A 14,676-nucleotide genomic window follows, 5' to 3' on the forward strand; every position below is an offset into this window, starting at 1 on the left:
TGCTCTCATCTTCATGGCTCATCATAATCTGATGATAACCTTTGAAAGCGTCCAGAAGCTCATCAACTCGGCCCCGGCCATCTCATCAGCCATCTGATGGATGCTCGGCAACGGGTAAGGATCCAACGGGCATGCCTTGTTCAAGTCAGTGAAATCAATGCACATCCTCCAGGATGGAGGCTCTGGGACGAGCACAATGTTCGCCACCCATTCGGGATAAGTGACCGGGCGGATGTGACTGATTGCGGCCATTTTCTTTACTTCCTCACGAACAAACTCGCGGCGATCGGATGATAAATGCCAAGTCTTTTGAACGATCGGTTTAGCAACAGGGTCTACGGCCAACCAATGACAAATCACTGTTCGATCAATTCCGGGCATATCCTCAGGCCCCCATGCAAATATATCGGCAAATTCCCAGAGGATTGCTAACACTTCCAATCGCAGTTCAGGGGTGAGAGCCTGACCGATCTTTATTTTTCTCTCCGGCCGACCTTCCGACAAAGGAGCCTCCTCTATCTCTTCAGATGGCTCTGGCTATTCTTTCCGGTCTTTCACGCCGACTAACCGCTCGGGTATAGCATTTCCTGGTCGACTGAACGTCACCGCGTAGAACTCCGACCCCAGCCGGGGTGGGAAACTTCATGCACAGGTGATGCATAGATATAATGGCCGGGCGGCCTAGGATCACATTGTGGACGCAATGAAGATTCACGACCACAAATTCCATCTCGGTCTTGACTGACTTGGGCGGAGTCCTTGGCTCGACCGGGGGGACGATTTTCCCTTCAAGACGAATGGTAGCCCCGGTGAATCCTGATAGGGGTACACCGACCGGAATCAGCTCCCGGCGGTCAAGTTTTAGCTTCTCAAAAACGTCCAAATAAAGGACATTAACACTGCTCCCGGTGTCTACCATCACCCTTTGTACGTCGACTCCCATGATGTCGATCGTAACAACAAGCGCCTCCATCCCGGTGTCTCCACTCTCGGGTTGATCTTCCAAAGAAAAGGTGATCGGCTCCATCTTTTGCCTCTTACCAGTTTCCTGGGAGTCGACAATCGCGACCGGGCAAGGGTTTCGAGCTTGGGAAGCGTCTTCCAAGCCCCCGAATATAACATGAATGGTCGGCTTTGAGGTTTGCCAACCACTCGAAGGTGGATCGGGATCTCGCCGACCTTGATCTCTCCGGTCTTGGTTTGATCGATCAGGGCGATGGGAGCGTCTGTGATCCTTCCTGTCAGATGGTTTTTTACTCTCTTCTCTCTTCCCCACACACTTATCCAACTTCCCTAATTGGAGCAAGTCTTCCAACAATTGTTTCAGATGGGTGCAATCCTCCGTGTCATGCTCAGCACACCGATGATAAGCACAATGTTTCGACTTATCTGGCCCATCCGGTCCCGGATGAGGTAGACGAATAAGGTTGCAGGACTGAGCATATTGCATGGCTTCCGCAGCCGATCGGTTTAACGCCGTGCTCGTGGTCGGGGATGGTCTTCAGCCGACCGATGGTTTGACCGAGCGGAAGCTTTCCGGGAAGATCCGACCTCCTGGGAGCGTTTTACGGCATTTTCTTCTCCAGCATTGGCATAATCCGTCACTCTACGAAGTGCTTCCTCATAAGTGATAGGCGGGTGGAGTATAAAATCCCGATACAAATAACCCGCCCGGAGAGAAATATGCAGCATGTGAATGGCTGTTAGGTCGTCCATAGGCTCGACCTCTCCGACCGCCGCTTTCCACTTGACTAGGAAATTGGTCAAACTTTCTCCCTCCAACTATTTAGCCTTCTCGAGGTACATGTAAGGCCTCTGGACAACTTTGGAAGTGACAAACTTCCGAGTAAACTTGGTCGCCAAACTGGCGAAATCAGAAATGGATCCCGGCTGCAACGTTCAAAACCACTCGGCCGCCCGACCAGAAAACGTCGAGTAGAAAGTCCGGCACATCACGGCGTCAGTCACTCCCATCATCAACATATTGCTATAGTAAGTGTTGATGTGTACCTCCGAGTCTGTCCGGCCGTTATACTCTTTGTTCCCAGGGATGCGCAAATCCAGCGGGTAAGGTTGAGCCATGATCTCCGCCGTGAAGTGTGTCCGCAATAATGAAGCGGTATGATCGGGAGGAGGCCTTGAGGCATGCTCATTCTGCCAGCGAGTGAATTCTGCTCGAAGATCGTTTAACATTCCTCGGGTCTCGTCTTGCTCGACCGTGCGGGCTGGTTCCCGAGCCTGGCGACGACGATGTGCTTGAGCCCCACTATGTCCTAACGACCCCGATTGACTGGCTGCTCGCATGGGAGAATCAACCGAGCGCCTATTTGGGTCCTGCGGTCCCAACCTTTGCCTCATTGCTAGTCGGAGTCACTCAAATGTACTCGCTCGATTGGCTTCTAACTCGACCTCTTCAGCCGCCTGACTATACATTTCCTACCGTGGTTCCTCCATGACCTTGGCCCCTGAGACCCCAACCTCAAGCGAGCCGAGCGCCTAGCCCGGGGAGCGGGCTGAAGCTCGGGCTCGGTCGGCATGGTCGGGTAATTCGGGAGAGCGGAAGCTGGAGCCATGTACGCAGGCATGTATGGCAGGTAACCAGCCGGTGGATAATACATTGGAGTTCCGGACCAACATCCATATTGAGGTGGTGGAACTGGATATGGATAACTCACTGGGAACGGATACTGCTGATCGGGCGTTGGATACGCCGGTTGAATATAATTGATCGGGTTGGGAGCTGCCGATAGAAGAGGTGAAAGGTTGAGATTGCGGTCAACTGTCTGACCCTGGTGTTGAGTGTAAGCGTGGTCGGATGAACTTGCTTCCTCATCCTCCGGTGCTTGGTACATGAACGGAAACATGGTGATGATCGGGATCTGGTACTCGTCTACAATAGCTTTTTGTACCGGGTCCCCACAGACGGTGCCAAAATGATAGTACAAATAACGTAGTGCAGTCAAAGTACTGAATGAGACTAAATAATAGTAGTAAAGGGGAATTTTATTGATCAAAAGTGGTCCTAGTACAATCTAGATGGTTATTCTGAGGGCCGACTAACTGCAGTCGGGCAGCTCTGTAAATAACATATTGATCGTCCAAAAGTCCCCCTCACTATAGCCGCCGTGGGTACTTATAGCCTTTGGCCGGAGACAAACTTCCGGCCTACCGGCATGTAACCCACGTAGCCTCCACGCGTCTTCACCCGGTGAGCCCTCTCTGTCAACGCATAGCACTGCCACGTGCCTCTCTTCATCCTCTTCGTCTCTTCATAAGGTGAAGGCATGATGACCGGGAAAAGATATCGGTCGGGCAGTCTAGCGGTCGGGTCCGACCGCTCTGGCTAAATGAAGCCCGACCCAAAGATCCCGCACAAACAACAAGAAAATCCCAACCCATGTCGGTCGGGATATATCCTACCAATATCCTATTAATCTATTACACAACAAATAATTAATTAGACCATTCTACTAAATAAAAGTGGTAAAAGTAAGGCCAAAGCTTAGTCAAAACACAATACTAACCCAAACGCCTTCAAACTACCCGCCCTACTTACCCGACCCACTAAACCGGAATATAAATTCTACCCTACCCCACCCTTCGCATTCCTCCGCCTCTCTCTACAATCCTTTCACCTCTCTCGCCTTCCTCCACCTCTCTCGCACTCCTCTGCCCATCTCTCACTCTATCCAAAAGCTTGGCACAAAGCATGTCCTCTATAGTATATAGATGGCTTCAAGGGTGTTTTGCGAGTTATATTTTGGTTATAGTGCGAGGGAGTACAAACCAAAGATGGATTCGTAAGCCTTGAAGCCATCTGTTTGTTTCCTTCAACTTACTTTTGCATTCTTTGTGCCCGGCTTGGGTTTTCTTCTATCGTAACAATCAGGGTATTTACCATCATGGTATTTACCTCTTTATTTGTATAACCAGTCGATAAAATAGGTTTATTCTATTTTTGAAGCTAGGGTTTTCTTCTATCGTAACCATAACATGTTTCCTAGCTTCGATTGTTCTGCTTTGATGAGTTCGAGATGATCGTCCAAAACCCTAATTTCAGAAACAACATATGAGCTAAGTAAATCTACCATTTTTTTAGAATTTCTTATGGTTTATGCTTCTGTTTGATGATTTGTACAGATTTTATTGCATTGATCTAAGACATCGTTATAATTTCATAATTGATAGCTTACACTATATATCTGAAGTGCATTCTGCGTTTATTTTAGAGATCGCATTTTAAGACTTATTCATCATGTGTAATTGTTAGATACATGGTTAAGATATGATTGTGAATATCTACTGATTTGTTACAGAAATCTGTTTTGCAGGGACAGAAGGTGTAGGGTGCAACATTTCAAGGTGTATGAAGTAAACTGTAAGTTGTGGAAAGTATAAAAAGCAAAAGTCAAGTAAGAATTTAACTTTTTTGTACCTTTTTGGTCAATCAAATGCTTCCTCTTTGTGCCGTAGAAGTTTTAATTTGCCTCATTGCTCTGAAAATGTGTGTAATCACCACTCTGATAGCATGTCTTTGATATATATGAAGTATGAGTTGTGTGAATTTTAGTTGTCTTATTTCATGTTGAGTAATTATAGTATAACTGTTCAATTTTTCTTGAAATTGCTATTAGTGTGTGCTACTTTATCTGCTCATTAAATACATGGATTCCCAATATTGTCCTACTTTTCATTTTTGAATGAGATTACTAACTTTTTTGTTCCCAGAATTTGGCAAATGATGATTCACAATTCTGATGCTATTGTTTTGCTTTAAATTTTTTATTAGTAAACTTCTTGTACGTGTTTAGCTAGGCCTCATATAAGGGATTGAGTATATTAAAGTGTGAGCTACTTCATCTGTTACTTAAATACCTGGATTCCCAAATTTTCAAGTACTCATAAATTTCGTTAGGAGATTACTACTTTGTTTGATGCCATAATATGGCAAATGATGATAGTGAATTTTGATGCCAAATTGTGTTTTGAATTGTTATTTGTTTTCTGTTAGTAGCAGGCTAATTCAGCTTATTAGACGGGCCTCATCATATGAAAACAGAAAATGAATACACTCTATAATATTTAGTTTGGTTATTAAATACACGATTTCAAAAAAAAAAAAAAATACAAGTGTTCTGATTTATGCTTTATTTAAAAATTTGTTCTATTTGGTAAATTAGCGAAATTCGATTATTGGTGCATCACATTGCAATTTTTTTCATTAATTTTGTGTCTGCTCTTTAATTCGATTAATGTTCTTGTATGCCTATAGAATGAGGTATATTTTTTATTGATTATTGGGAAAATGGCACTTTTTTCCCCTGAGTTATATACTTATAGTCATTTTTCCCCCTCAATTATTTAGGTAAGCACATTAGCCCCCTCAATTTTTTTAAAAGTGGTAATTTTTCCCCCTGATATATTAAATTGACATTTCTACCCTTAAAGTAAACATTTTATTTATTTTACTTCTCCAACAAATTATCGCGTATACGTAGGGATGACCACGGTTCAGATCAAACTGAACCGGACACTATAGCAATTGAATTAAAAGTTTCCAGTTATGATTAAGATCTAGAACCTAATATTTGGATTTCAATTCATTAAAATTATGAATAAAAAAAATTGGATCTTGAACCGTGAATCGGCGGTTCTGGATCCGGTTCGGGATTTTGAACCGTCTTTATTTTAAAATTTTATTTTTTATTTTAAATAGTCTAAATTCAACAATAAATGTATTTTATTTTTTCAGTTCGGTACATGAATCGTCCGTTTCGGTTCGCGATTTTAATAAACTATAAATATCGAGTTTCGATTCTAAATTGTAATTGGAATATTTCGGTTTGGTTGCTATAGTGTTTGTTTGGTTTGAACCAAATTATTGTCATAATTTGTTAGAGAAGGAAAATAAATTAAATATTTATTTTAAATATTTATTTTAAGGGTAAGTATGTCCATTTAACATTTCAGGGGGAAAAACAGCCACTTAAATAATTCAGGGGGAGAAAGTGCTATAAGTATATAACTTAGGGGGAAGAAGTGCCATTTTCCCTTGATTATTTATGAGGAAATAACTATACTTTTTTTCCCAGATTTTGGCCATTGATGTAAAAGATTTTTGATGCACATTTTTTATTAGCTGTTTAAGTCCTATTTGTACATGTTTTGAAATTGAAAAGCATTTGTGGTGTATTAATAGATTTTAGTCTTTGTAAAAATGCTTTTTGAAAGCACTTTGTAGTATATTGTTAATATAATTGTCAAATCGACACCATGGAGTCTTTGAAAAACTTGTTACACCTTTTGAAGCTATAACTGTTCATTTCACAGAATAGAGCGCAAAAATTCCTACACTAAAAATAAATTTACAAATTCAAAGTTTTACAAATTCACAAAACTTATTTTTAAACATTCATAATGCACTGGGCATATAATTAGAGAAACCCCTTTCGTTCATTAAGTTCCATTACAGTTCAATATTTTAGTCCAAAACAAAAGAAAGAAGTCATATACTCAAAGTTATTTATAATACACACTCGATTCATATATCAAAAGCCCCCTTTTGAAACACTAAACTATAGCAAATACTTTTTTTTAGTTCCAGTTCAACTAAAGTATGAGATTATAAATAAATGTGATGCATTATTTTTAAAATTGAGGGAGCTTCTTTTTTTTTTTTTTTTTTTTTTAAGTATTTGCCTAGATGAGTAATTTATAATACACACTCGATCCATATATCAAAAGCCCACTTTTTAAACACTAAGTTATAGCAAATACTGTTTGTAGTTCCAGTTCAACTAAAGTATGAGATTATAAATTAATGTGATGCATTATTTTTAAAATTGAAGGAGCTGAATTTTTTTTTTTAACGTATCAAGCTAGATGAGTAATTATAATACACACTCGATCCACATACATCAAAAGTGCCCTTTTTAAGCACTACATTATAGCAAATACTGTCTTTAGTTCCAGTTCAACTAAAGTATGAGATTATAAATAAAATGTGATGCATTATTTTTAAAATTGAAGGAGCTGAATTTTACTGTACATAAAGTATTTGCCTAGATGAGTTATTTGTCCAACCAAAGTGATTGCCATTTTGCACTGATTGTGGCAATAACCTTACAAATGATTGTCATGGAGAATTGTTTAATATCACTTTTGACTCTACCTGTTTGTTTTGATGTGCTCTGTTTACAGAACTCTGTATGATAATGTTTGTTCTCACTAATAATTTTGTATTCTTAAATTGTATAATAATATGATATATATTATACTATATTTAGTAAGTAAAATATGTGAAAATGGAAAATTATGTGATGCCTATTTTGTATTTTAAACCACAATTTTGTAATGCTTTTCAATATGTTAAGTCAATATTTGGGAGTGTTATTGATATTGTTTGCCATTTATCTTATAAAGTGCAAGTGTTTATTTTACATGTGAACTGTTTGTTTATTTTTAAGTCATTGTCCAAGCAGTAATGTTATCCTTGGTTTTTTCCATCCTAGGTTTGAAATATATCTATCTATTTTAAGATATATAAGCATTTGACAGAAAGAAGACATAAATAAGGAAATAGGTATGTGATTAAAACACGCATAGTACATTATATCTCAGAAATGAATTAGAACTACACTTCAACTGTCTTAGGTTACATTATTAAAGGCAAACTAAATTTTCTAAAGCTTTAGCATTGTCTATACATAGCAAGACACATTCTAAGCACTATAGTATATGTTGTTTGTCTTCAAGCCATTCCAGCTACAGGTTGCTCTGATTGTACATCAGGAAACTTGCCATAAACCCTGTTTAAGTCCAATACCTTAAAGTATTGGTAAACAGGAAAAAAAACAGAGCTAATAATAGCAACAGAGAATATACAATAAGATCCCAAAGTAATATAGAAAATAAAACACAGAGAATAACAAAATAAAACATAGATAATAATCAACAATTATTTTACTTAAACAGAAAATAAAACTTAGAAAATAATAGCAACTAATAAGAAAATAATATAACAAAAATAAAGTGTTTTGGTGTCTACCACATTATCATAAAAACAAAAGAGTCAACAAAACAATTAAATGCATTTCAGAATAAAAAAATAAAAAATAAATAAAAAATAAACATAGTAAACTATGCTTAGAATGTTCTTCACAAATGTTATGAAATACTTCAGTTCATCTTTTCCTTCTTAATGACTGCCTCCTTAGATCTTTTGCTCCCTTTTGAGGATGAAAACTGATCCAGCAGTGACCTTTTAGTAGTAGGTGAGTCAGGTTTAGCATTCACTTGGGATTGTGTTGGCTGTGTGTTAGCAGGACTATTGACCTCTTCTCTTTAGAGGCTTCCTGCAAAACAATAGGTATAAAAAATTAACAAATGCTAAATGAATTTGAAGAAAAAATAGGGTTTAGGTCAATATAATTCACCTCAGAATGTTCAGAAGTGTTCTCATCCTCTTCTATCTGCTGTGACATGAGATCTTTGTCCTGATCTTCAAACAATCTGGCACAGTAAGCAGCTAATAACTCCTCATCCCTTAGGACCCTCATTACATTGAAAGCTGGATTAGTCCCTTTCATTTGAGCTCTTTTAATCCCCACTTTAAACACCATTTTTAAACCAATCAGTACCTCAAGCTCAGTGGGGATGTCAACATCAATCAGCCTGATAAGTGCTAGGATTTGTGAAAATATAAGTCATATTATAGAAATATTATACAATTTTTTTAAACAAATAGAAGTACCTTTTTGTACTTTTCATACAAAAGAACAGCAGGGATGCCAACCAATTCTCCCACCTCCCTATCCTAGAGCATGAAAGGGGCATCTGTAGTTTTGTCTAAGCCTCTAACCGAAACTTTATATCTAGCCGTACATTCCTCAAAGGGTTTTTCACACTTTTCACATATTAGGGACCCTTCAGCTTTTTTAAGCTTCTTGTTACAGCCAGGTGTCATGCAGGCCATGTAGTACCATTCTCTTGTAGAAGCCTCTATAGCCATAATTTCAGCAGGCACATAATAATCCACATCCTGAAAAAATAGTTAGATAAAATATGTTAAATATAACATCATAGTTTCAAATAAACATGCATAATGGTAAACTAACCCCTTGCAGCTTATAGAGATCAAAGATTGTTGACACAATTCTTTCACCCTTTTGGAAACTATTAATCCCTGTGGACTATTAGTAAAGAGTGATAATGCTCAGACTTGGAGTCTCTTGAACTTTTAACCTTCCACAAAGTAAAAATGATTTTTCAGAATATTAAACTTGTTTAAAAATTATTACATAAACTAAGTATAAGCAGTGTATATATTAACTGAGATCTGAAGTCCTTGAACTCATCAAAGTCAGCATTAAACCATAGCTTAGTTTGCATCATATGAAGATGTTATTCTCACCTCACCTACAAAAAAAGTACACATAAAAAACATAGCATTGTTGACATAGTCCAAAATAAGAAATATGTCTAAGGTTACAAAACTCACCACTAACCACCTTTGCCCTACAACATTGAAACTACAATGACTGGTTCATTTGAATTTAAATTGTAGTATGGCAGTAGAGACTCAACATGAGAATCCCACAAGGTACACATCAAGTAATTGTCACTGTTTTGGGTAGGTAGAACAGGAAACTAAATAAGTTTATTAAATATATATATATATATATATATATATATATATATATATATATATATATATATATATATATATATAGGAAATAGGCAAAACAGACCTATTAGACAAATAATTAGTTTTCACATTATTAAGAATAAAACTTACGCATTATCACATATTTGAAAGTCAATCAGTTTTGTGGCTTTACCACCCACAATCTTGTCCATGGGATTATATATCTCCACCACACGACGTATAACATCTGAAAAAAATATTCAAAGAATATAAGCAGTTATTATATGTCTAAGCAGTTGTATTAGTAATAGTAGAAGTGTATTACCAATGAGCTCCTTGTCATTCACTTCCTTGGGATCTTTCAAAGACACAAAACTTGTTAGCCGAAACATAAGAAGGGGAAAGCCTATAGAATTTATCTGTTTGACTTCTGTTTTATAATTGAGCTTCAGCATATATTTGTATTGAGTGACCTTGTACAGGTAATAATTTGTAACAGCATAGAAGTTCTTATCTCATAGAGCTGGCCTTTTTTTAAGACTTCTTTGTATTTTACAACATCTTTGTTCTGAATATTGACATGTATATAATCTCCCTGGAAAAAAAAATACAGTATGCTTAAAAGAGTAGCATTCAGTCTTTGCCTATTTACTTAAATGAATTTATCAGGCATCTGTTTTGCAGAATGAAGATGGAAACATGCTTCTGTTTTACAATTTTTACATAAACATGCTTCTGTTTTGCAATGAAGTAAATAAAAAAACTAGGGTGAAGTGCCAAATAGCACCATGAACCAACAACGAAATGTCATCCCGCACCCTAATCTTATATAAGTGATTATTCGATTCACAAACTAAAAAAAATTGTCCGCCTAGCCTTTTTAACAGGTAACCTTCAAGTTAAAGGTTATAAGTTAGTGATGTGGCGGTGACTTGGCTGCGACATGTCCTATTTTGTAGATGTGGCATCCAGTCAGCTATTTACTGTAATAATTTAGGCGAAATCAACCCATTTTCTGCGTATTTCGAATCAAATCCATATCGAAGTCTGAAGAAACCTAAATCGCAAATCCCTATCGCGACTTGTAATTTGTAATACTAATCTCAAGTTTCCCCAATTTAGGTGGTTTGAGTTGCTTTAAGATTACAATTTGTAATACTGATCTCAAGTTTCCCCAATACTGAAATTGGTTTACATGTTAGGCACTAGTGATTGTGGACTGGAAATCAGCAAGTTTCCCCAAGAATGAAATGGACTGGAATTCAGCAATTATGGCAACTATTAAAAATTGCAGAAATTTAAAATGGACTGGAAAATATGACAACAATTCAATGCAAGCTGAACTGGAATTCAGCAATTATGGCAGTGCAAACTGGAAAATTAACAGTGCAAACTGGAAAATCTATAGTAATATTGTTGAAAATCAAAAGAAACAACGATTAAAAACAGTTTAATCCAGAAAGAATAATTGAAAGAATTAGGAGAATTGTTAAAGTGATCGATAAAATGCGAAAAATCATAGCATCACAGGTACAGGCAGGGACAGGTGATCGGAAAAAGAAGAAACAGATCATGAGAAACTTGGAAGAGAGTGATCTAGGCTGCCTGCGAGCTTCGGTCGTCTTCGTCTACAGATCATGGAAACTGAAATTGGGTCGTCGACGGAGGAAACGGAAAACCCAGGCAGTCGTCTTCGTCTACAATACGTTTTTACGATAGGGAGACGATGAATCTTTTATAAATAAGCCAAATTCGTAGGAAACCTGTTAGATTTTAACGTCAAATAAGCGAAATTCGTACCTTTTCTTTGCACGTCAGATTTTAACCGGAGCCATGTCATCTAGGCAACCGGGAAACCTGTTAAAAAGGCTAGGCGGACAATTTTTTTTGGTTTGTGAATCGAATAATCACTTATATAAGATTAGGATGCGGGATGACATTTCATTGTTGGTTCATGGTGCTATTTGGCACTTCACCCAAAAAACTATAAAAAACATAAGCATGTTTAACAAAAAAAAAAAAAAAAATACAGTATGCTTAAAAGAGTAGCATGCAGTCTTTGCTTATCTACTTAAATAAAATTTTCAGGCATCTGTTTTGCAGAATGAAGATGGAAACATGCTTCTATGAAACAAACATGCTTCTGTTTTACAATGAAGATGTAAACATGCTTCTGTTTTACAATGGAGTAACTAAAAAAACTAAAGAAAACTACCTGATCATCATGGAGCAGACACTCCATACTCTTGATGGTACTCCCTCCCCTCTTTTCAGGCACATCATAGATCCTTACACAACGAACTCTAATTCCTTTGAGGTTGTGGACATAATGGATATCTTTGACAGCAATGAACATGGAAGGCATTTTACTACTGTTTTGAAGATGGAGAATGGTGATGGGCAGAACAGGTTTATTCAGCAGGAAATCACAATCTGAAGGTAGCCTTTTATAGGCAACAATCAGATTTTGAATTACAACTCTCGAAGAGTTTTCATGATGAAGCAGTCTTGGAACTATTGTTTGTATTATATCAAGGGGTTTTTAATATGGTTGTAGATAACCATTCAATTTTTCAGACTTTATATATATATATATATATATATATATATATATATATATATATATATAGAGAGAGAGAGAGGAAAAAGTTATATACCAACATTGTTAACAATATGCACCAACAGTGTAAGGAAACACACCACAATGAAATGCAATAAAACATCAAAAAATACACAACAGTCCCAAAAAAAAATACACCATATAACTCACCACCCCCAATGATGTATTTCCGAACACTGTATGGTGTTTTTACTCACACCTAATGGTGTGTGTTTGGTGATGCGTACCTAATATCTCTCTGTTTTCTGTGCTGTATTTCCTAATGTTGATGGTGTATATTTGTTGAACTATTGGTGATGCGCACCGCAGCACCGTAAGACACCGACGCACCTGAACTCGCCTATATATATATATATATATATATATATATATATATATATATATATATATATATATATATATATATATATATATATATATATATATATATATATATATATATATATATATATATATATATATATATATATATATATATATAAAAGTAGTGGTCTTCTTTTAAAGGTGAGCAACAATTCAATTTTTCAGGCTTTATATGTCTAAATATATATAGACATATAAGTAGTGGTCTACTTTGAAAGGTTAAAAACCATTCGATTTCTCAGAAGTTATCTGCATTGGTAAGCTAAAAATATCTGCATTGGTAAGCTAAAAAGTTGTATATTCACCTTGTACAACACAATTACAGTAAAGGATAATCATATTGGAATCTGTACATTTATAAAGACAGCATTAATTAGCCGAATTATGGATACATTTCTCAGCAAACGAAATCGTATTACGTGAGCGGTAAAATGCAATAGACACCAACTTATGGGCAAAACGACTGCGTTTTAAGTGGGCGGGAGAATTTTATTGGCAAGAAGTTCTTGCTTTATTATAGAGTTAGATTAGATTAGATTATTTATGTATCCATATTCTTCCTTTAGTTATTTTAAAAGTGACAATTTTTTCTCTCTTTATTAAATGGACGTTTGGACTTTGGACTGTTAAAAATAATAACAAACTAGGTATTTTATTTATTTTTTCATCTCCAACAAATTATTACTTATATGTGGGAATCAGAATATATGTGAAAAAGAACCGATACCATTTATAAATATTATAATTATAATTTTAAGATAATTCTAATAAAAAAGTTAAAGACTTAAACACAAATATTCAAATAATACATATAATATTTGCAAATGATTTGCAAAATTTGAATAGTTCAAGCAATAATTTGTTAGAAAATAAAAGTGATTTGAAATACTTATTTTGTCATTAATTTTAAGAGTTCAAACGCTTATTTAATAGGGATTGGGAAAAAAGTCACTTTCAAAATGTTTGAGGGAATCATTTAAATACATAAATAATTTAGAGAAAAAAGTGTTGTGCCATTTTCCTTGTTTATATGTAGTATATTTCCAAATATTTTTTTAAAGTTTATATTTCTTTGCAAGCGCAGAATTATATACTAAAGTATTCCATTATTAGTCATACGATGATACAATGATACGGGAATTCTGGAAGAATAGTATGATATAGCTTAACTATAAACTATTTAAATGAGGCACTAACACCCTTTTCTTTAATACTACTGACTCAAGTTATAGTGTAATATTGTCAATGCTCTCATTGGTGTTTAAATATGTGGTCTTCCATTTGAGAGAAGCACACTGATGTTGCTTGACCATGAGATCTTTGATAGTTGACAAACTTGTATTTCAATAGATAAATAATTGTAAAACTTATCAAAAAATATTTATATAAAAAACTCATCTTAAAAATCTATTATAGTTCTAAAAGCTATAAGTTTTATTTTCTAAATAGTAATTATACTAAATTAATTCAAATTTTATTTTAAAAAGGGATAAAGGTCAAATAAGCCCTCCAACTATCCTTAAATGTGCAATTAAGCCCTTCAACTCCAAAAAGCTTCAATTAAAACCTCAAACTTATAAAAAAAAAAGGTTCAATTAAATTATTTTGTAGGTTATGAGGTTATCTACAGGTAACCTGTAAATTATTTATTAATTTGATTTTTTAAGTTTATTTGGCGGGGTGACGTGGCACATATTTTTAAAGATATATATTATATTAACTTTTTATTTTAATTAACTAATTAATACTAATTAATAAATTCCATTGTGATGTTCTGCACTGCGAAGGACAAGGCATCGGACATGATGCAGACCGCCAAGGAGCGGGAGCAGTAGACGACGGGCAGCGCCAGCCAGAAGACTGAGTCGGCGAAGGACAAAGCTTCCGACACGGCCCAGAGTGCGAAAGAGAAGGCTTCGGGGATGACAGAGACTACGAAAGAGAAGGCTTTGGGGGCGGCGCAGGCGACGAGGGAGAATGCAACGGAGATGGCAGAGGCGGCGAAGGAGACGGTGCAGGCGGGGAAAGAGAAGACCGGAGGGTTTCT

General features: G+C 36.4%; 1 protein-coding gene across 1 annotated transcript; it reads right to left on the bottom strand.

Annotated features, from left to right (window-relative positions):
- Positions 1-523: 523 nt before the first annotated feature.
- LOC109173987 lies at positions 524-1,450 on the bottom strand. Its single transcript, XM_019323302.1, has one exon. It carries the CDS (start codon positions 1,448-1,450, stop codon positions 524-526), a length of 927 nt encoding a protein of 308 aa, XP_019178847.1.
- Between the last annotated feature and the right edge of the window lie 13,226 nt (positions 1,451-14,676).

This window comes from Ipomoea nil, unplaced genomic scaffold (assembly GCF_001879475.1).
Source record: "Ipomoea nil cultivar Tokyo-kokei standard unplaced genomic scaffold, Asagao_1.1 scaffold0146, whole genome shotgun sequence".
In the NCBI taxonomy this organism is placed as follows: domain Eukaryota; kingdom Viridiplantae; phylum Streptophyta; class Magnoliopsida; order Solanales; family Convolvulaceae; genus Ipomoea; species Ipomoea nil.